Genomic DNA, 24433 nt, shown 5'->3' on the forward strand with positions numbered 1-24433 from the left:
AGAAGGGATTATGAGATTGAGCAGTCAATTAGGACAGCAGCTGCAAGTCTGAGGATGTCACATTAAACTATAGTGATGAAAGTTCAGATACTTTTAGGATGGCTCTCATGGTTTACTGTCAAACCATAGACCCACCATACATTGTGATCATGGATTTTGAGGGAAGGGTGAAGACCTTGGTAATCTGAGAAGACCTTGGAATTGAACTGTTGAATTCTGAAGACCAATAATTGAATAGAAAAACTGAAGCATGAATTTATCTTTCTTTCTTTCTTTCTTTCTTTCTTTCTTTCTTTCTTTCTTTCTTTCTTTCTTTCTTTCTTTCTTTCTTTCTTTCTTTCTTTCTTTCTTTCTTTCTTTCTTTCTTTCTTTCTTTCTTTCTTTCTTTTGTTGCTTATTATATAACATGCAGAATTACACCTTTATTGCCACTTGATTTTCTCTACCTTTATTTCTGCTCATTGACCCTTCATTACTATTTGGATGAATGCTCAATAGTCAACTGTAAATGTTTTTTGTAACACTTGCAACATTTTTTTCCACCACAGTGAATGGTGAATATGCCATGTAATAATGGATTATTGGATTTGCAGAACTAAAAATAATCTTTGCGTTGCAGTCTCTTTAATCCTATCGACTTTCTTTTTTTTATCCAACAGAGCTATAATTGGAAAGCCAGAGCAAAAAAAAAAAAACAGAAATTCCTCTATTTATTTGCAAATCATGACATATGGTGGCTGTGGATTGGCTGCCGAAAGCTTTGACGTAGTTCAAATATCCCAGGTAAGCAGGAGGTGGGGGACTTTATTCATCTACAAGGTATTGATGGGATAAGTAAGCAGAACTCAGGGATGTTTCCCTTTTCAGATCTCTATCTTTAAGGCAGACAGAAGAGCATTTTGTGGAGTTGCTTCATCTTAGGTCATTGAGCTCTTGCTTTACTCCTAGAGTGTGCACACTTCACACAAGTTGTCGGCTTCATTTGAGTGGTTCACTTAGTATTTAACAATGGGAGGCAATGGATCGACCATTGAAGAGCTCACCTCCTGCGAGATCCACCAGTGGTACAAGAAGTTCATGACAGAATGCCCCTCTGGACAACTGACCCTCTATGAGTTCAAACAGTTTTTTGGACTGAAGAACCTCTCGCCAGCTGCCACTGCATATGTTGAACAGATGTTTGAGACATTTGACATGAATAAGGTAAGCGGTGACTGTTCTTCTCTGAGTACGATGGTCTGAAAGAAATGATATGCTTGGAAAGAACTGTAAAGTAGGCGATACAGTCAAAAGAGATTAAAATTGTACCCATCAGCAAGAAAAGTTCAAAGTAAAAGACAGAGGTTTGTAAAAAAATTGAACCTAAGATTCTAGTATTATATTATTGGACAGACAGACAGACAGACAGACAGACAGACAGACAGACAGACAGACAGACAGACAGACAGACAGATAGATAGATAGATAGATAGATAGATAGATAGATAGATAGATAGATAGATAGATAGATAGATAGATAGATAGATAGATAGATAGATAGATAGATAGATTTCAGAGCACAGTGTGGTGAAATGAGCTGGTCGCTAAAGGTACTCCAGGAGAAAATATCTTAAAGATGATGTGCAGCATGAGTCATAATGGGTTATAATTTTGCTTTCTTTCTCATTCCTGCCATGGTTTCTATTGAGTCCAATGTCAGTTCCATGATGCAGATGGCCTTCTTGATCTATATATTTAGGCATCTGGACACTGAGGACTGTTTGAACACCCTCGGCAGCTTTTCAGCCATGTTGAAAGACCTAAAACCTGGGTCTTTTCATGTGACATGTCTTCGTTGATCACCATTTAGGATATTGGAGGAAAACTGTTTGCATTTGAATTTTTATATAGAAAATTTAAGAATATTGCTTAACATGTTATAAATATACTTTGGTATCATATTATATTTCTAGAAAATGAAATAATACAGCATAAAAGCACATCTTAATACATACAAAGCAGGTAGGTTATTGTGGGCATGGTAGGAAAGATAGTTTAACGAATTATATGATTTTTTTGAAAATCCTAACAGTTGTTTAACAAAATTCAATGTCTTTCTTCTCAAGGATGATGAATAAATCATCATTTTATTTCACAACCAAGTTTACATTTGTTATATGCTATGACCCAGGGGAGTCATTTTATAGTTACCAATAACTACCTCCAAAAGTTAAGAGATGGTGAAATTAAAAAAGTATAACAAAACATTGAAATAAGACTATAAAGTATAAATATCTTGGTAAGACCTTAACAAAGGCTTCTTTTGGTCTTCATACCACTTATTAAACATTATTAGACATGTTATTCATCTCTGTTCAGTCTAGCGTATTGACATGATGGTAAAATGATTTGTTAATATGAAGGATTCACAGGTCTTACACTAAATACGTAATTTCAAGAGAACTGTGTCTCAGTTAAGCCACCTCAGACCACTCTGATGTTTTGTTAGTAGGTCACATTACAGAGGTGAATAAACACTTTACTGATGCTTTGTAAGTGTTATGAAGATCAAAAGAAGTGTTTAAGATCTTGTTATATAAGAGTAAATGAGTACGCATGAGATGCATTTTTTCAGTACCTAAACTGAAGTGTCCTGCCTTGTGCCCTGTGTTGGCTGGGATTGGCTCCAGCAGACCCCCATGACCCTGTGTTTGGATTCAGCGGGTTGGAAAATGGATGGATGGATAGATGGATAAACTGAAGTGTTACCAATATCTCTCATTTTTTTAGGACCATTTGGGACAATATTATTTCTATAAAGGACAAATTATAATATTAGATAGTGTTGTTAATTCTCCTTTATGTATTCTAAATAAAACATAAATAAGATAAAAATTGTAAAAAGGACAAGATAGAAATTCAAACTACAATGCTGCTGTAGTTTGTATACTTCCTGCACACTTTTGCATCCACTGTACTAAGATGGCACTTTCTGACTAATAATTACGGCATCATCTCGGTTTGGTCAATCAGGAACATGTAGCTTATTATACAATCAAGCTGTCAAACACGCAACTCTAAGTGGGTCCTGTATGGATAAGTGTTTGTGAACACTTCCTTTATTGCCCCTTGCTAGAGCCTGCTATGCATCCAGTAATATCAATAAAGGCTCTTAATCATCAGTTACAATAAATAGGTTTAGACAATAAGGGAATGACCAAGAGGATACTTTTGATTGATCAGTTCATCAAAGTCATGTTCGTTTTATCCTTGATTAGACAATATAAACAAAAGAATCTTAAAAATACATCTCCCAAATCCCCTGCAGCCAAGACACTGCCAATTTCCCTAAAATCTTCAAGTAATCAACAACACGTAATTGCTTACAGCATACCCTGGCCTTGACCTAGTGTCCTTTGCAGATTTTCAAGCAAGGACATGCTTTTATTAATCCTGTAAAACATATCAGACTTGTTGTAACTTATTTTGACATGACTTAAGTTAATTTAACTAAAGGCAGCTAGGCCTACTAGTCTTGTATTATAGAAAAAAAAAAAAATTTCTTCCACATGCGGAGGACAACAGGACAACATCTGGTTTGGGCTTTAAGAGCGGAGGATGGGTGCATGTTCAGATGCATTGTGAAGCAGGTGCAGGCAAGGAGATCCTGTGTGAGGGCAAAGATGATGTGGTTGAAGGTAATGGCCGATGATATGAGAAGAATGGGTTTAACCCTAGGAAATGCTTAGGACTGAGGTTAGTGGAAAGAAACCATTTGGAGTCAACTGGCCAAAACAGAAATTGACTGATAGACCAGTGATAATGCTAATGATAATTAAGGTTAATACAGTATACTATAATGGACTGCCATTGCACCCAGTGCTACTGGCATAGACTTTGTCTTCCAAATCTGAAATGGCTCTAGATAATTGATATATAAACATATTTATATTTATTTATATGGTTATAAAAGACTAGAGTAGGGCAGAGGCCGCTGTTCTTTGTGAACACAGAACATCAACTGCAGTCCAAATAAGATTTCCGTCTCCATCTACAATACTTGGTGGGCTGACAATATCTAAGTGAATAAGAATCTATAATGAATAAAACTGACTCTAACTAGATGGCTGATGAAGTATTTGCATTAGTGACGCACTACTCAGAGAGATCATAAATTGGATCAGAGCTTGATCTCTAAGAGTCACGCCCAAGGACATAAAGCCTCTAGTTGGGACATTGCCCAGTTCTCCATTAGCTTAAATGTAATTCTAGAAGAATTACAGGTGGGCACAGATTACAAATTCCATGAGTCAAGTGTCTAAGTTTCTGCATGTCCATGGTTGAGGTCACTTCTTGTTTGCACTCAGGACTTTCTCTTGAATTCGGAGGATCGATTATACATCCAGCTGGATGGGAACATGGTGTGATCAAACCAAAATATATTATATTATTATTATTATTATTATTTAATATATCCTAGCCCTGTAATTTGACTGTCATGCTCCCAAATGCAAAGATTCTTAGCCATGTGTATTGTGAGTCACAGAGGAGCAACTGACATACACTGGAGATCAATGGTTGGGATAACCACGAGGAGAAGTCTGACAGCTGCTCTGTGTTGCTCACTGACACAGAAGTTTGGCATCAATTTTTCAAGCTGGTGGAGTTTCCAGACAAGCAGAAAGGGACATGGAAGTCAGACAAACAAATTGGCATGATATTGTGCTTTGCTTTAATGACACACACATTGGCAGAGCTGGAATAATTGTAAATCAGAGGCTGGCCTGGGCTACAGAGGGAAAGCAATTTTGGAACCCCTGTTGTATTTTTGTCTGGGAATTATTGCCTACCTTTTGTAATCTATATTCAGTTCCTGACCTTAATAGATCTTAGTCTAGATCAGGGACAGGATAGTGGGTGCAAGCTGGATCTCTTTTATAGTCTGTTTCATGGCACAATTATCAACTTCACTTTCCCACTGAATGGCCTATCCAGCCTCACCAGTTAATCTGAGTCTTTGGACTGTGGGGGATATCGGTCACAGACACAAGCATGGCAGGTAAGTGCCACACACAAGACATATGCGCATAGGTATGAGTCTGGAATGTGAGCACTAAGAGGTAATAATTATAATAATAATAACAATAATAATAATATTTCTTTACATTGATATAGCACTTTTCTCACTACTCAAAGCACTCATGCCCTTATGAAACCAACAACTTCATTAAAATTGGCAAACAGTTTTTTGCTGCCATCTGCTGAAAACACCACTGAAATGGCCCTTAAAGTGTCTTCCTACATCTTGTACATGCTGCTTGAATTTGTTAGTTAAAAAACATTAAATGCTAGTATTTGCTTTTTCTTTTATTAAGTGGCTTATTGAGAAAGATAACACATTAATTTTTTTCTGTTCAAATGTGTTTTAAAAGCAAAGCATTGAGATTTTTAAAAATATGACAGGATAATGATATCCTTTAGAAACCCCCTTAATCCAAATGAGAAAGAGAGTGGACATTTTGGGGCAGCAATGGGCAAAAATGCAAACCAGTCTAGACAAGGCTCTAGTTCATACAGAGAGGGGAAGGGCTGGGATTTGAAGCCATGATGATTCTCCGTATTTAATGGAATGTCTCCAAGCTACAAGGAGAAGCACAGTCTAGTCACCCACTCCATTCTCTCAACTTGCTTGCACCTCTATGGTCATCTGTGGTGGTGGTGGGCTAAGGGTTCTTTGCTGAATGCATAACTAATAATAGTCACTTTGGATAAAAAAATATTAGATAATACATTTGAAATAAAATGTTTGTCTGTCTGCCTACACCCTTTTAAATCGATTTAGACCACATTTTGCATAATTAATGTCTAGGACCATACGGACAAGACAGACTACTTTGGAACCCAAACGTTTGACCCTGGGGTTCCCAGAGGTTTTTTTTTTTCTGCCAACTGCTGGCTCAAAGGAAATGAAACATTCAACTACAAACTGTCCACTTTGAACTAACAGGACAACTAAGATATAACATCATTCATAGTTACAACCCAGCAAAGAGTTACCTCAATTCTGGAATCCAATCGGATCCAAAACCAACAAATTCTTGACTCACAAAAGCAGAAACATTAATAGAGAAGGCAGAGTGGATGATGGATGGGACAGCAAGCAATAATAACAGGGTCATCATTTAAAAAAACACATAAACCTTTGCTTTCTTTTCTTTACCCATTCTACAAATATACCTGGGCAGCTCCAGATACTTTGGCTAGTATATATACTTTTTCAGTTTTAAGGTCATTTTTAGCTGTAGCTTATGCCAGCCAACTGAGTACAAGCCAGGCCAGGAGAAACCAATGCTTGCACCTACCCTACTAGGAAAGTTCAATGTTCCCAGTCAACCAAATACACACATCTTTGTGGTGCAGGAGGAAACAAAAGCACCAGGAGAAAATCCACACAGGCATAGGGAGAATGGCTTAACACGGGCAGGATGTTTAAGAAAGCTCTACAAACCACAGTGTCCTCATGACATCAGTACATACATTTTTGGAATGGTAAATTCTCATGACTCTGCTCATGTTTTTTCACTAGATGGCAGCAATGTTTCTTTTTTACTTCATAATATTTCATAACATTCTCAAACCTATGTAATCCAACTTAGGGTCACAGGGGATCAGAACCTATCCTGGCAGTGCTCAGTGCAAGTCAGGAGGCAGCTCCAAGATGGCTCAACATACATACACACACTGACACTCACATTGGGCCAAACAAACTGACAACCACATCTTTGAGGACATGGGAGGAAAACTGCAATATGTGAAATACAGTAAAAGCAGAATGTGGAAGACCTACACAAATAATGGTACTTCAGTTTCTTCCCACGTTCCAAAAGTTTATGGCTGACACCATCAGAATATAATTCACCTACCTTCCATCCAGTCATAATAAAGCAAATTCAGATAATGGATGGATGCTTTGTGTAATTTGAATAAGTTAACTTCTAAACATTTACAGATAGATCATTAATTAGCATTGGTGAAATAAAAAATGAATGATTTGTACCAAACTAAAATAATAATAGAAGTATAGCTCCTTAACTGTTTACATTTTTCATCATGTAATTTTCTTATGTAAATGGTGGTGTAGGAACTTGTCACATGTGTCACTGGTCAGTAATGTCTTTAGAGGTTTCTAAAGCTGTGGCTGTCTTTTCTGGGTTTTTGTGTGCACACTTTGGCATGGAACATCATGGCAGCCTTCTAATTTAAGAATAACGTTGCATTAAGAAGTCATGTAATAATCACAGGGGAAATATTTCTTAAACAATATAAAGCAAGGAATTTCAGAAATCAGCTTTAGAATCATTCAATCATTTTGATTTGGTTTCACTTTCATGATTTGTTTTTTTGATAATATAACCTTGCTTGAGATCTGTCTGGCAATAATCCCTATTTCTCATACATAAAGTTAAACTTCTTTATTTTTTATTGTACTGGTCAATCCAGTCAAGAAACTATACTTGTCCTACACATTTCACCAACCATCCTACCAAACATAAGATAACTGTTCCTCTCATTTCCCAGTGTCTCTCTATCTCACCTTCTCTCTATAAATCCCTGCCACATGAGCCTTTACCCCTACCCTGTTCTTCTATCTCTAATCTCGGATTGGCTCAAGCAACCTCACTCTGTGGTTACTATTATAGATGCCCACGTGATCTACAAACCACAGTGCTAGGAGAATTCTAGAACCACTGCCCACCTAAGCCCACTCATTTGTAGGGACAGGAGTTGTTAACCAGTTTTGGGCCCCCTGTCTCCTTTTAGGTCCATTCATGTGGGGTATGTCATGTATTTCAGCTATCTCCTTGTCCCTAGCTACCCTGTTTACCCACACTAACACTTGGAGGATCCCTGTGTTAATGGCATCCTCTTTAAATTGTCCCTGTCAGGTTCTTCTCTTGTTCTATAGGTTATTGATGTCTATATGCATCTGGAGGCACATTACACTATCAATCAAATGATTTTTACTTAACAAAGCAATATTAGCAGTGTGTATATTATAAGATGAATGAACAACAAGCCTACAAATACCAATGCAAACTGAAGCTTGTTGGTAGAAAAAAAAATAAAACTAAGGTACAGGAAGAAACAAGAATCCAGTATGGACAGACACAAGGAGGAATTTGCAAAGTACCTGATTGTAACCTGATATAATTCTTGTTTTATCAGTCTCCTCTGTGGTGTTATCATTATGTATGGTCATTACTCTCCATAACCTCCTGCTGGCTTTAAAAATTTTGACAGCTTGTCAAACTGCATTAGTTAGTTAATTTTCAAAGTCTTCTAGGATGAGAAGGAGGAAGGAGCTGGGGACACATTTTAGGGACATTTTTGGGTCTCACCCATACTGCGCTCAGCCCTGACACAGAGGTATGAATGTTCTGGATTTATTTGAATATTGACCAGGGCTAATCTTTAAATTACAGTTTGTAAAATTAATTAATATATACATTTAATATCTTACCAAAAGATCTCATTGCTAACCATGAGAACAGTAGCATCACCATTGTTCTAGCTTTAATTTAGGTGAAACTGATAAGTGAGCTGCTTTTGCTTGTCAGAGCCACTTCAGATTTTCTTGAAAGATGATCAAGTGGAAGGACTGCAGAGATAGAAATACTTGAGGTCATCTACCATTCACACTTTGCTTTCAGACAATGAGAAAGGAAAACAGGAGAGCCAACAACAGAAGCTGAGATAATTACCTGCTCTTAAACGCTAATGTTTCTTTGAGCAAACAGATGCAGAAATTAAAATGTATTTTCTGCAATCTTAACCCTTATTCCTAAGGGATCAGGATCTTTGTTATAAATGAGACACCAAACCTTTCAGACATACATTTTATTATCTGAAAGAATTAAATCAAACATTAATATGATTTATTACTGCTGTTGGGATACTATACTCAGGCTTCATTTATCATACTACTTTGTTTTGAGGGATACAATAAATCTGCTTTTCCATTAAAATTTTAGATTGCTAGGGAAAGTCACAGAAGATGGATAAGAAAGTGGCATTTGTAGCACATTGTCAAGGTTAGGATGAAGCATCATTGGCGCTATGAATCAGGCATTTCTGGTTCATTAGTAATGTCAATAATTATTTTATGTATTTATTATTAGTTTCATGTACTTATTAAGATTTAAATAGATAAACACTTCAATTTCAGTGGACTGAGGGTGTAGACCAAAATTCACATCTAGGGACTTAAAATTTAATCTTTGATTTAACTTTGCCTTAACTGCACAGATGTAGAACTTTTGTAAGTATTGTTTTTTTCATAGATAGATAGATAGATAGATAGATAGATAGATAGATAGATAGATAGATAGATAGATAGATAGATAGATAGATAGATAGATAGATAGATAGATAGATAGATAGATAGATAGAACCCAATTTTTAATTCTCTCCTTTGCTACTACCTCCAGGCAGTGCCCTAGGCCAAGCTTATTAGTGCACCGACCAACTGTTCGGTGCCTAACCTGTGCAGCTGGGTTTTTCCCCCATTATGATCTGGGCCCTAGGCAAATTACTAATTCACCTTAATGGTGGCACCAGCCCTTCCTCCATGAAAGGTATAACCCAATATTGTACATAAAACCTACTTGATATTGCAGCTCCAAAGCCTCAGTTATACACTTAACCTGTTACTCAAGACAGAATTATATCTTCTTGAACACTCTAAAGTCAACAGTCAACAGTCTGCTCTGACAGAATGGAAATTCAAAGGGAAAAAATTAAAAATACAGTAAATCTATGATCATCTGGATAAGCCATTAACGTGCACTGATTATGTAATAAAGAGTAAGAGGCTGAAGAGCACCTCTTTGAATATTCTATAACTCACTTTGACCTTTTCCTCAGTCTGGGCTGCAGTCTCTAAGTGGCTCAGCTATTTTGGTTTAATCAGGATTTAGAGCTCAGAATGAAGATAAAGACTGAGAAAAGCAGATTAGACCCATAAGCCCAGATACTTAATGAGATGCTAGGAAACTTTGGGGAAAACAAATGCTTCCGTTTAGAAATCATCTCACAAAAGCATTTGCAATCATTATACTCAATGTGGTTGCAAACTACAGTTTGGATTAAATATTGTAATGCCCATTTCTTTCTTTTTCATTTTCTTGCCTTATAGTCATTCTGATGTGTGTGTTCAGAGCAAAGAGTGCATGTATATTCTATCTATCTATCTATCTATCTATCTATCTATCTATCTATCTATCTATCTATCTATCTATCTATCTATCTATCTATCTATCTATCTATCTATCTATCTATCTATCTATACAGTGTCTTTCCTATCTCTATCTATCGACCTATCTATTAAATGGACATGAGCATGTAATATAGTATATGTGTAAACTTAAACTTAGTGCTTAAAAATTGCAATTTTATTTTCAGATAGACATATACTTTTCTGCAGAAATAATAGGAAATGTTCACTTTTTATATTGTTTATCAAGAAAAGCATCTTTACGGTATAATTTTTACAAAATATAGAAAGGGCCTATGTAGAAAAAAATCTGATTATTTTTCAAAAATATATTGTCCCAATTTTGTTAACTTTCACAGAGGCAACCTTTCCACAATGAAAATAAAAATAGTCCTGGTAAAGGGCAAATTAAAATAATATATTGAATTTTAACTTTGGAGTTATTAACACATTTTAATGCATGCCTTTTCAAATATTGGATCTTCATGTTGCCACAGGTCTGTATGACTAAACAAATGCAAATAAGTTGCCTACTTTAGCATCGTCAGCCTAATTAAATGAGCAGCAGGTTGACAATGTAGAAGAGAACAGCAAAAAACACCATTTAAATGCATCTCTCCTGAGAACTTTATTTGGATTTCTAGCAGACTGAAAGCACTTTATTTTTAACGATCACACAACAGTCCATGAAGCATGAAACGTAAGAACATAAGAAATTTGACAGACAAGAGGAAACCATTTAGTCCATCAAGGCTGTTTGTTTAGCTAATAGCTAAGCTGTCCGAATATCTCATTCAGATTCTTCTTAAAGGTTGTCAAGATTTCGTTTTAAACTACACGTCTTGGTAATTTGTTCCAGATTCCCATAACTCTTTGAGAAAATAAGCACTTCCTGGCCTCGGTCTTCAGTGTGCCTCCCCTTAATTTTCACTGGTGTCCTCAAAGGCAGGCATGTCCTCTTTAAACAGATTTAGCTCAAGGCCAAGCACAGAGCTCTCCCTGCACAGACACAGGCACCAAACACACGTGAGGAAGCCAAGAAATCAAACTCACTCAATTAAATGCTGGTGATGGGGACTTCAAATTTTCTTCAAATGTGGTCATAGGAAGAAAAAAAGCTACAGTGTATTATTTGGGATATCTATAGATATGGGAATTTGAAATTTTAATTTGAATAATGTTTAGAAAGACAGAGTAAAATGCAACACCTCATGTAGCCCTTCCAGCAAAAGGCCCAATAAAGCCACCCCAGTTGGCTCCTCAAGGAACAGACAAATTTCTGTCTATCTGTGCAGCATTTTCATTTTTGGATATGTTTTAAAAAAGGGAACATGGACTTGCTGGACTTGCTTATTCCAACACTTAATACCTTAGTTCAGGTGCATTAACAAGCCATAAAAGGAATTTCATTGGTATTACTCTGTCTCTCTCTTGATATTTCTTACTATTTAAGAATAAAACTTTGTTTTATAACACTTTTTAACTGAAAAGCGAAAAAGAGCCTTCCCAGGAATTTTTCTGTGTGATAAAGTACAACATTAAAAGATGCTGCATAAAATAAATGTTGTTTAATCTTTTTTTTTTTTGTATAACAATGGTTTTTTAGAAAATATTTCTAAATTTGCTTGCATACAAATGTGTTCAAGAGTACCCTGGGGCTCTCCAGTCTCCAATGTGGGTTTTTAATATAGGAAACCTGTTTGTATGTTGCCCCATCATGCACTACTCGTCTTTCTCTTCTAGAAGACTCTGGCTAGCCACACAATATATTATTATACTCTCTCTCACGATAGATAGATAGATAGATAGATAGATAGATAGATAGATAGATAGATAGATAGATAGATAGATAGATAGATAGATAGATAGATAGATAGATAGATAGATAGATAGATAGATAGATAGAAGTGCTTCCAAATATATGGGTTATCACTTTATAATATTTATTACCATTTGAATGTACGTGAAGTAATAATCTTAGTCATTAAGTAATGTTTGTCAATGACTAACTATAGAAAGTCATTATAACGATAGAAATGAGAGCAAAAGAAAAAACCAACCCTGAACAAGTCAGCCCATCTTCACAGGAGATTCTCATGCACAAACACCCACAAAAAGCCAGTTTGGAATTGAAAAAATGACTTGTATTTGGGGTATGTGAAGAAACTCGAGTATACAGAAAAATCAATAATCATAATTCCACGTGTATACACTGTACACATTATACACTATACACATTATGCACAGTATACATGTGCAGTAAACTCAGTAGCCACCTTCTTAAATACACATATCTAATGCCAGATGCTTATAAAACATCCTTAATTATTTGAGGCATCATATTATAATGATATTATAATCTTGGTTTTGCAATGTCATATTCTTAATTTTTAATTTTTTCTTCTCTTGTACTTTGTTTTTGTAATTGGTACAACAATTATTCATTCTTTTTTTATTATTTGTTTCAAATTTATTTATTTCAAGAATGAAATATAGTATAAAGTCAAGCAGATAAAATTTGCAGAACGTATACAACAAATTACTTCAAAATCAATCCAGAAAGAATGCCATAGAAATTAAAAAGAAAAGAAAGAAAACAGAGGGAAAACAAAACCTAACAAAATAAAAAATCATCCCCACCCAAAAAAAAAATAGAAAGAGAGGAGAGCCAAAAGCATAAAAACAATGTTATCCTCCTGATAAATTATTATTTAAAGTCTTTTTGTTTTTAAAAATTTTGAACAGACCCTCTTAGCGAGAATTTTTTTTTCCAATTTCAATTAAAATAGAAAGCCAGTTTACCCACTGAGTTATACAAGGTAGGTTGGAACTCTTCTAGTTAAAAAAGATAAGTCTAGGTGTTAGTAGTGAGGTGTTGGCTTTTACAATCAGTTTGTCTTTCTCCACTTTAAGCCCAATTAGGAGTACACCAAATAGAGCAGTTAATGGGTTAGGAGTGATTGTGACAGCAAGGCTGTCAGATAAGCATTTAAAGATTTTTACCCAAAATTATGTTAATTTTGTGCATACAAAACACATGGCCCACTGATGCTGGAGCTAGATGACAACTCTCGCAAGCTGATCTTGCACTGGGTCCATTTTGGATAACTAAAAATAAGATAAGTTTGATCGATGATTAAAGATTTTAAATTGAATTGTTGAGTGCTTGGCACACAGAAAACTAGAGTGTATTCTATGTATGGATGATTACCTCTCTTTTTCTGAGATGTTAATTGAAAGGTCCTTTCCCCACCATCCCCTAGAATTATTGAAGTGAAAATATATTAAGATATTTTTATATATTGTTAACATGATGTTTGAGTCTTCAAGACTAATTAATATTGCCTTCAAAAAAGAAATGGATGGGAGGTGTGGAAAATTGGGTAGGTTTCTTTATATAAAAATTCTAATTTGAAAATAATGGAAAAATGCTGTTGCTGTAAAGTTAAATTTGAAACATAAGTGTTTATAAGATGCAAGTACTTTATCTAGATACAATTCTCTTAAGTGTCTTAATCCCAAGCATTTTCCATAGGTTAAATACTGACTAGGTTTGAGAATGTGGAAACAGGTGATTATCGTGAAGGGGCACAAAAGATTAAAGCTACTGTGCCTTGAAGTGCATCCTGCATAGGTTTCATATTGAGTGATTGATGGACTACTGGATTATGGTACATTTATGATAATTAGTATTTACTGGGGTACAAAGCTGGACATACTGTATAAGATGTAAGATATAGAGCAAGATTTGATTTCCATTACTGACCAGGCTGGTGAAGATTCATTGATTCATGCTAATTTTCAGGTTTTTATAGTGTGTATATTTGCCGCCTAGTAATACAATTGAAAGTTTGGCAGTGCCATGCCACCATCTGCTTTAGGTCTTTGTAGAGTCATCTGTTTAGTGTGTAGACATCTCAAATTCCAGATAAATTAGGTTATAACTGAATTTAGTTTCTTAAATAATGATTTGTTAATGTATATAGGGGTGCTTGGGAATAGATATAGAAGTTTAGGAAGGACCGCATCTTGACAGTAGTGGCCACAAGGAGGCACTCCAGCTCCCCAAACACCCAACACAAAGGCTTTCATACAAGTGTAAAAACATAAGAGTTTTTATTGCTTCTCTGTAAGCATTTCCCATGCCACAACCACAAGTACAGAAATAAACATCACACAGCAATGCTTTTCTCCTTATCTGTCTCTCACACTTGTTGTCTCTCAGTCACTGCCTCCTCTGCTCTTCCTAGCAAGATTCATCCTCCTTCCTCCTGACTGGCTCCTTGAGCAGTGGCAGGCCGCTTCTTTTAAGTAATCCCCGAAAGTACTTCTAGTGTCCCAAAGATTTGGCCTGGGAGCACTTCCAGGTAAGGCGAGAGCTCCATGAAGCAGGGCTTGCTGGTCCCTGCAGTACCCCATGGTGGCACACACGAAACTTAACAGGGTTGAGCCAAAAAAAAAACCAGCTCCTATGATGACCTGTGGGAAGCCAGGGCACTACTGCAACCCAGAGGGGCTGCCATCTCAGGTTCTGGGGGAGACAATGTAGTGTTGATCTCCTAGCTAAGGTGAGAAGTAGTGTAGTCCATCTGTCAATGTCTTGTTTGGAATTTTTTATACTGTTACCAAAATTGTGGTGAAAATATCTTTATATTTACTTGCAATGTTTATCACTAGATATTTAAACTGTTTTGATAGAATGAACAGAAAGATGACCAATCTAGTATGAAGTGAAGAAGGGTTTAGTGGAAAAAGTACACTTCTATTCAAATTAATTTTGTGTCTAGATGTCTTTTAAAATTCTGATAATGTGTTAAGGACTAATGGTAAAGAAATTTGTGGGTGTAATGTATTAAGCACCATATCATCTGTGTATAGTGATATTACCTGTTTGAGTCCTTCCGTGATAATACCCTTTATCTCTGATGTATTCTGAAATTGAATTGCCAATGGCTCAATGGCTATTGTGAAAAGCAATGGCAATAGTGGGCACCTTTGTAGAGTTCTACAATCTGATTTGAATGAGTCTGAGGTTGTGTTGTTAATACAAACTGAGGCTTCTGGACTGATATAAAGTAATTTTATCCATGTGGATATATCTGGCCTAAACCCGACTTTGTGCAATGTAGTGAACATATAGTTTCATTTGAATCTATCAAGGGCTTTTTCTACATCCAGAAATAATAAGATTTCTGTTGAGTTAGACTTTGTAGATGAGCATATAACATTCAAAAAACACCAAAGGTTTGAAGCTAGGTGTCTGCCTTTAATTAATTCAGTTTGGTCATATGATAGCACAGAAGGAAGCATTTTCTCACTTCTTCTAGCCAAAGCTTTGGAGAGTATCTTAACATCATTATTCAGATGTGAAATTGGTCACATTGTTGTTTTTCTTTGGAAAAATGGTAATTAATGCTTGGAAGAAAGTTTGAGATTAAATTTTATTTCCTCTAGCATTCTTCTTACATAGCCATTTTGTTCTCTGTTTCTGGCTGGTCCCCATCATTTTCTGACTGTCTTTGCAAAGTCACAGTCTTATTGTTTACTGTTACTGTGTCACCATTACCCACCTACAAAACATGCTGGTGCATAGAACTTGATATCCATGTGTTGTATCCTTTTCTTAAATCTCTCTCACACTTTTCTTCCTAATGTAGGAAGTAGCTAAACAACACATCAGACATTAGTGTTAGGACTCCTTTTAATCTTTTGTTTTTCTGTGATTCTTTTTTTGTTGGGTTTTGATAAATGTTTCTATAACCATTGCCCATTGTTGACTAGAAATCCACCTACTCTGTTTTTCTTTTCATTTCTATCTATCAAAATCTTATTCCAAAGATTCACCAGAGGGAAAGCAATGTGGTCCATTCTGACATGATAGCATTACATGGTTTCTGCAAATTTTTTAGCCATACATTATTTCTGTGAACCTCCTCTTCTACCTTGTTCCAAATGTGTTCTGTTGGATTCTGATTTTTGAACTGTGTGGGCCATTAGTGTAAACTGAAGTCACTGCGGTGACATGGAGTATTACTCAGTTGAACATATCCATTTAAAAGAGTAGTACACCATGGATATAAAGGAATACACATAGTCAGCAACTCTGCACTGTGGAATTCAGATCACCCTCACTTGGTATTAAAAATCCAAATGTGTCACAAGAAAATATTCTCTTATAATACCTCCATCAGCCCATACTAGATGGATCAGCGGATTCATGAACTTTATAGCAATTACCTACTCTAGCTTTTGTGTGACAAAGCAGAATAAGACAAATAAGACTAGGCAACATTTGCCAAACTTCAGTCAACTTGTGTTAGTGATACCGAGCCCATTGTGGCCTCATCTTCCTATTCTTAGGTGACAGAAGTGGAGCTCAATGTGTAGCTGCCTGCTTCAAGGTCAACTTCTGCACAGCACTGTTGTAAAAAGTTGTTAGTTTTTAAGATTTGTAGCCTTTCTTCTATGTACACTTATTTTGGCTATTATCCCCTGAACTATCTCATTAATAAATAATTTTTGGCCATAGAATTCTGGTTAACTACATATTTTTTTTTTTTTTTACCATTTTCTGTTACCTTTAGAGACGGTAATGAATGAAAATATCAAGGGGGCAGTTGTTCTGGAAATAAAAGTATAATCACATCTGAAAGCAACAGTCATACTGTGATCAGTGTTTCTTTTCCATTACAATGGTTAGTTGAACAACAAATAAACTTCTTGGATATTTCTGCTTGCCATATGTATTGAATTGCAGCCACATAATTGGCTTTTGGTGGAGAAGTTTATTTGCATCAACAATCAGGTGTACCTAATAGATTAGCTATTGGGTGCATGTGCATGCATATACAAACGTAACATTGTAAATCGTCTGAATCTGCACTCAACAAATGAACACCTATCTTGAATAAATGCTAACTTGTTATAGTTTCTCTAGATAAAAGGCTCTCAACCAACATATTTGATGTTGTTGAACTATGGCCTTCTCATCTTCACCAGCCATGACAGTTGCCTGCTGTGTTGGTGCATCCCACAAAATCTGCTCATGAAGAACACTCTCCAATACTAAAATTAAATCTGTTTCTCCTGCCCAGAAATAGAAGCACCTCAATCAAAGAAACTTCTTATTTTACAGGATGGCTACATTGATTTCATGGAGTATGTGGCAGCACTCAGCCTGGTCCTGAAGGGGAAAGTAGAGCAGAAGCTACGATGGTATTTCAAGTTGTATGATATTGATGGCAATGGCTGTATTGACCGAAGTGAGCTGCTAAACATCATCAAGGTAAGAATACCTGACTCCAGCTGTACAGTATACAGCTGTCTATTTCTGAAACTTGAATGCTTAAGTGTCTATTTTACTTTGTACTAGATACATACAGTGTGATTGAAACCCTCAAGGACACTACTGTATAATTTGGAATTATAGTGGCCAAAAGACCCCCAAAATTGTTGCATTTGTCCATAGGCTCAATGCAGAGGTATTTATACGAAGTAGACCCAAAGTGGAATTATCTAGCACACAAAATTGGTACACCACAGCCATCTAACTAGATAGAGGCTCTATTCTTACAGACCTCATAATCAAGCACACCTTAAAATGCCACTTAATCCACACTTCCTTTTCAGGTCTTATCCTTCCTCAGTAACAATCTTACAAGCTCTCAGCTCACCTCCTTGGTCCTTTAAACTTCTACCTGTAGATGAGTAACTAAAATACCGATGTCCTGTTCCATACACCTTACTCCTCTGTTAAATTTGAGGAATTGCACATCTAGTGAAGCTTCACCCTAAAGAGTTCTGATCATGGTGATTACTGCTCCTGTCTTATACGGCACTTTCTAGTTATAGGCTATGTCCACACGATTATGTTGTCTTTTAAAACCAGTGTTTTTAAATAAAAATGATCATTAGTGTTACATCATTTACAAAAGCATTCTCCCTCCATACTAAAATGGCCAAAAATGGAGATGTAGATGTTCACCTACGTTGGGCATGTGCTCATGGGCAGAAAAAAACTTGAAGGAATGGTAATGCCACTGGCCACGGGATTTATTGCAAAACTGGAGCAACCAAAAAATGATTTGCCTTTTGCATGTGTATGTAGCATTCAAACTGTACACAACACTATTTAGATTAATACAGGTAAGCAACACAACAAGCATCATGGAAAGCAATTCTTCTCTATCTGCTCTGTTGAAATATGGTTTTCTTCCATGAAGGGTGACCAATCAGGGAATGAGATGTTGTATATGGGCAGGATCTAATCAGGGAAGGGCAACGTAATAAGCAAGAATAAATCAGTCTGTTTTCACTCTTCTACATTACAACACCGAGCCTGCATTTTTACAAGTATACAACTCTGAAGACCATGTGGTAAAAAAATGAAAATGCAGTATTGTGGACGTAGCCTTGGTTTACCACCTCATTAGCTGATCACACACACAATGATATCTGGAAAAATGTACTTGTCATCAGAAATGTTTTCTCTTGCTCCCCTCTCCTTTGCCTCCACTTAAGTACAAATATCAGACCCTTTTGATCTGATTTTTGGCTTAATGTTGAGGGAAGAAATGTTCTTGTTAGAAGTCATACCTTTTTTTTTCTTCTAAGTCAGATATTTTTGCTTTCTGTATGGTAAGCAGTATTTCCATGTGGACATAATTTAAATCAATCCTAATGTTGTTAAATGCTTTGAGCATGGGTAGCACACCCTATCAATAAAATTGATGATGGATGTTATATTGTTAGCGTGTACAAAAATCACATTTTTATTAATATTTATTTTTATTTTGTGTTAACTTTCCAGGCAATTCGGGCCATAAATGGTTGCAACCATGAAATGACAGCAGAGCAGTTTACAAACATGGTGTTTGACAAAATTGATATTAACGGAGACGGTATGTAACTGTATAGGAAATCTGTGCCTTTATAAATTTGTGAACCTGATTTAAAGGGATTGTTTATTTCAGTGGTTCTCAAACTGTGGGGTGGGCCCCCCTAGGAGGGCACGAAGATGTGAAAAAAAGAAAACAAGAATTGAAAATATGAAAAATACATCTATTGAAACCAAAACAAATTAACTTAAACTACATTCTGATACTAGAAAAATAAATATAGAGTTAGATAAATGTCGATAAAAGTTAAGTAGGTATAATAAAATATGCATTTATGATATATCATTAATTAAAAAAGAACAAATTGGTATTAGTGGGCTCCTTTCAAAAAAATGTTAGGGGGGGGTGCGATTAAAACTGTTATGAAAACTTGGGTCGCAAATACTTAAAGGTTGAGAAATGCTGGTTTATTTCATCCACTTACTTTCTGAACTTGCTATTTCTAACAGAGGGTGGTTCACCAGTCCATCAGAGATTATGCTCACTCACACACACACATTACACACTGAGCCATTATTATTGAAGTGTATTTTTTACAGTGTTATACGTTGAGTGCTTGTAAGTTAAGTGACCATTCAAAATTGGTCCCTGTGCTAGGTTCATCCAATTCAGGATCCATTTCTGACAGCATTGGGAATAAGGCAGAAACCAACCCTGGACAACTGTGCTATTCCATCACAGAGCCAAATCACACACAACCCCACTCTCACGCTCACACAGGGTCAATTAATTCACCATATATAAAGTAAGAATAAAACCAAACATACGCACATGAATCCTACAAGTGTTACGAAGATAAGTGTAAATGCCTAGTTTTTTTGTTCAGTTAACTTTTCAACACCTTCAACCTAACTTCCAAGTTGATCTGGCAGAGATATTAAGTTATTAATTTTCCATCCATCTATCCATACATCCATCCATCCATCTATTATTAAAACTGTTGCAGTTTAGGCTTAGGAGGAGTTAGAGCCTATCCTAACAACATCAGGCATGAGGCAGGATCTAGTCCTAGACAGAAAACCAGTCCACACACCCACTTTATTCAGTACAGTGTCATGGGGAGTGGCAGTCTAGATGGGCTGCATCAAACACAGGACAGAATCTAACATTAGTTAAGGCAACAGTCCATCACAAGGAACACTAACCCCCATATAAGTCCTTGCACAGTCAAAACTGAGCAGGTTTATAGTCACTAAATAACCTAACCTGCAAGTCTTCAAGATGTGAAAGGGAATTGCATAGCACAGAGAGAACATTCAAACTCCACAAAGGCAGTGCCCAGGCCAACGGAAATCTGATGTTCTGGTACTGTGAGGCCATAATACTAAATACACCTCCAATGGGCTGCCCTATAGTTTTCGTGCAGATTTAAATTTGGTTCATTGTTATTTGCAAAAAAGTACAATTATCTTTTGAAAAAAAACTTATCTTTTTCACAGTAATGGTATCTAAATAAAAGGAATATAATTTCTCAATACACTCTGAATTGGTTCATAAAAAGCATATTTGGATAGACTGATGATGTACTTTTTCCTATTTATGAGCATTGTAATGCCTCATTATCTGCATTCTTTATTTTATGAAACCTTCTCTAATTACTTACACAGTTCTGGAGGTGGTTAACTATCAGTAAAATAATACAGCCAAGCCCCATCTGCTTACATGTTACCCTATCCATAAATTACCTAGAAATATTGTAAATATGATGAGCTCAACCAGTAAGGCCTGCTTTCGATTACAATGCCCTTTATCTTCCATATCCAGAAGATTCAGGCAATGTCTAGTGGTGCTGATGTCACCAGACTCCCACGGGTGTCACTGTCCCCATTTCAGCTGACAGTGCACTGCCTAGAGACTGACATACATCCATTTTTTTTTTACTTACAGGTGAGTTGTCTCTTGAGGAATTCATGGATGGCATCCAGAAAGATGAAGAACTCCTTGACATTCTAACACAAAGCCTGGATCTGACACACATTGTCACTATGATTCAAACTGAGAGTTCAAAAGATGACAAAAAACTTGAGTCCTGAATGGATTCCATATTGTTCCTATATATATATATAAACTCATATTAATTCAGTAACAGTGGTCCCCTCCACTTGCTTCATAAAGCAATGATTGTTGATGACTGATTATAGACAATAAGAATAAAAAAAGCTTTCAAGATGCTTGCAGCTTTGTCACATATCCAAGTAAAGGCTGGTAAACAGCTGGAGGGGACAGTCCAAAACCTTCATACATTGAAGACAAATATCTGTGTACGTAAATGATAGTGGAGAGGCTTGGACTTCAGTGGAAAGGAGTGCACGACATTTTGGATTGGTCATTGGACAAAAAATAAAAAATAAAATAACAGGCTTCACACAGTGATGAACAATGTCCAACTTTGAACTAGCCACAAGGTCCAGCATCCCTCAAAAAATAAAACTGAGAGGAAGAACAGAGTCTAGCACTATGAAAAGAAGAACGAAGTAAGAGCAAGAAAAAGGCTGCATGTATTATAATCGACCTGTCCATTGGTGTATGCAGGGATCACAAGCAGCAGTATGCCATTACCAAGGTATTAAGATATATAAACAACAACAGTATTAAACAAACACATGAAGATTCATACCACTACCACTTTCTTTTAAACTGTATTTTACAATTTTAATTTATATAGCAGTAGTCCCAGGCTTTGGATTAGATCTATTATTTGTACACTAACACATTACGAAACTAGAGTATACATAACTTGCACACAAACATGCATGTGTATCCATCCCTCCATTCATTTTCAATGCACACTTGGTCAAATTCAGGATCATGGGAAGCGTGACCTCTCCTGAAGACTATGGGTGGTACTTTAGAGGGGTCCCAGTTGTATATCTTGTATAGTTATGTATCTAAATATGTTTATGAACATGGATATATATATACAGTATATACATATTGTCTTTTTGCATGTCTTTTGGGGGAGTCAGAGCACATGGTCAGCCATTCTATAGTGTCCCTGGAGCAATTTTTAGGTGAAGGGCTTGATTGTTGTCAAGCACAGGAATACACTGGTCACAGAGGAAATGGTAGGGCACCAAATGGGTCACCCCTCTTAACATTCATAAGGTTCAGAAACTGAAACGGGCGCTTGATGGCGCATTGAATAAGGGCAAATGAAAAGTAACAAAATACTCAGGTGGGTCTGATCTCTCCAGAATGAGAGCTGAGAATGACTCGTCTTTATAGCAGAGGGACCAGAAGGGGTGGAGTCAATTTCCATCCATGGGCAGTTTCTCAGGGCTCTGGGATGAAAAGGAGATAATATCATCAGCGACAGCAACCCCTTGTGTCCTGGAGAGGGTATGCTTACCTGCAATGAGTCGGGGAAGCTAGCCTCAGATGCATATGTGTGACAATATATATATATATATATGTGTGTATTGTATATATACATATATATGGATTGTGAATAAGATATAAAAGGGCAACAAACAAAAGAATGACAGGGCTACCACCTTTTAATAAATACATAAACTGCAAGCAAAACCATGCTTGTAGCACCAATCAAAGTAAATAGGATCAGCAGATTTCTGTATTAAATTCCATGTTTGAGCTGTCCTCAAGGTTGCCAGATCCATAAATGACACCATTCTTAGGGAACCACCCACTTATATAGGTAGACTGGGCGTGGTCAACTCTGGGTGAATGGGGGTGGAGCTAGGCATCCTTGATCTTCTTATCTGGACTAAGGCAGAAAGAAAAGATTTGCCCTGTCACCTAGGGGTGGTATTGCTTGCCTCCTTAGAGCCAGGATAGTGGTCCCCAGGTGCGCACATGTAACAGTATGTATACAGTATATACATATACTAAATGAAAAGAGCATTGGGTTCCAGGTGGAGAAAAACATGTCTAATGCAAGAAATGAGTTTTCTAGAAAACAGAAGGTACGTTCAGATGATTACAGCTTCAGCCTTCCACAGCAAACATGTTTTAAAACAAGAAAGTCTAGTTATGAGGAAGCCATTCTTATTGCTGAGAGGGTTTTTATGTTGCCAGGACTGTGTGGATGTTTACGAGACAGACTCAATGTAACTTTTTGTCTTTGTTCAGATATGCCACTTCCACTCTGGAGAGTAGACAGGGAAAGGCTTGGCTTCTTGTGCATTCATGAAACCTTCCCTTGGTGTACCTTTTAATTCATATAATGAATACTATATATATAGTAAACTAAGTGAAGTACTGCTTTCATCATTTCATATTCACATATCATGTTTTGCACCCCAAACATCTCACATGTTGAGTAAATAACGGATTGCTGCTTTCTGGTAGGCCCAGACATTATTATAACATTGACAACCCGATGCATTGTTTAACTCTTAGGACACCTCTTACATGGTAAAAAGAGTCTCCACAGGATCACAACCTCATGGAATGGAACCTGAGCTGTGAGGTTTTTACAGCGTCCCAGGCCAAACTGTCTCTTGACCCTGTAACCCCAACACTGTGGGGTCCCTGAGGTACCGAACAAACGGTGGTCTTATAATTTTTTTTGTCTTGTATTTCCTTTTTCTTGTGCTATTTGTGTCTGATTTTCATAATCTGGGCTTCCCTGTTTCATTTAACTTGAAAGCTGACTTAAAAACCCCAACAGTAAAAATGTCAGAGTTTTCAAAACTCAGTATACCTTGTATGTACACCAGCTTTGGATATTATGTCATGGAGAAATATCTGAGTGCCTGCCGTCCTTGTATATTCTGGGTTCATCTCCCTTGTTTTTTGCCCTAAATCCAGGGCCGCCACATCCATGGACGCAAAAGAATTACTGCCTTGGATATTTCACATCTCTAACCAGGTAACAAAGTCTTTAATCTTTAGTCTGAGATGGACTACCAAAAAGAAAGAATAAGACCCTTGTTTTTCTGAATGTGGCAGACATAATAACAGGAGGATAAACCTAAACATACAGTACGTCTATCACTTTTTCAGTCACAGACCACGAACCTCCCGTTTTGCTGTGGACCTGTCCTGGTCCGCCAGTAAGAATGTAACTTTTATATGCTTCTATACATACATATATATAAATATACTTACATATCACATTATAATGCATTATAATATTTTATGGAATGCATATAAGTTTAATAATAAAGGCTTCAATTAAAGGCAATAGTGAAAACAGTAAAGTTAAAATGTGATCATTATTTCATCGAGTACTTCACTATTAGTTCAAAAGATCCAAGTGTTTTAATCATTCACAACTCCAGTGGCCATTTTTGATAAAACATCGCACTGAAAATATGCACAA

General features: G+C 36.5%; 1 protein-coding gene across 1 annotated transcript; it reads left to right on the forward strand.

Annotated features, from left to right (window-relative positions):
* The first annotated feature begins 798 nt into the window (after positions 1-798).
* On the forward strand, positions 799-22039 carry LOC114649669 (guanylyl cyclase-activating protein 1-like). The gene is made up of 4 exons (XM_028799129.2): positions 799-1203; positions 17388-17537; positions 19062-19152; positions 21037-22039. The coding sequence occupies exons 1-4, from the start codon at positions 1009-1011 to the stop codon at positions 21180-21182; spliced, it is 582 nt and encodes a 193-aa protein (XP_028654962.1). The 5' UTR covers positions 799-1008; the 3' UTR covers positions 21183-22039.
* Positions 22040-24433: the final 2394 nt, after the last annotated feature.

The sequence above is a fragment of the Erpetoichthys calabaricus genome, chromosome 3 (genome assembly GCF_900747795.2).
Source record: "Erpetoichthys calabaricus chromosome 3, fErpCal1.3, whole genome shotgun sequence".
Taxonomy (NCBI): Eukaryota; Metazoa; Chordata; class Cladistia; order Polypteriformes; family Polypteridae; genus Erpetoichthys; species Erpetoichthys calabaricus.

Bases quoted from the DNA above. Each gene is read 5' to 3' on its own strand.
- LOC114649669 (XM_028799129.2), top strand. From the start codon at position 1,009: ATGGGAGGCAATGGATCGACCATTGAAGAGCTCACCTCCTGCGAGATC. The intron at 17,538-19,061 runs GTAAGAATACCT...TTAACTTTCCAG, and splicing joins AGCTGCTAAACATCATCAAG to GCAATTCGGGCCATAAATGG. The intron at 19,153-21,036 runs GTATGTAACTGT...TTTTACTTACAG, and splicing joins AATTGATATTAACGGAGACG to GTGAGTTGTCTCTTGAGGAA.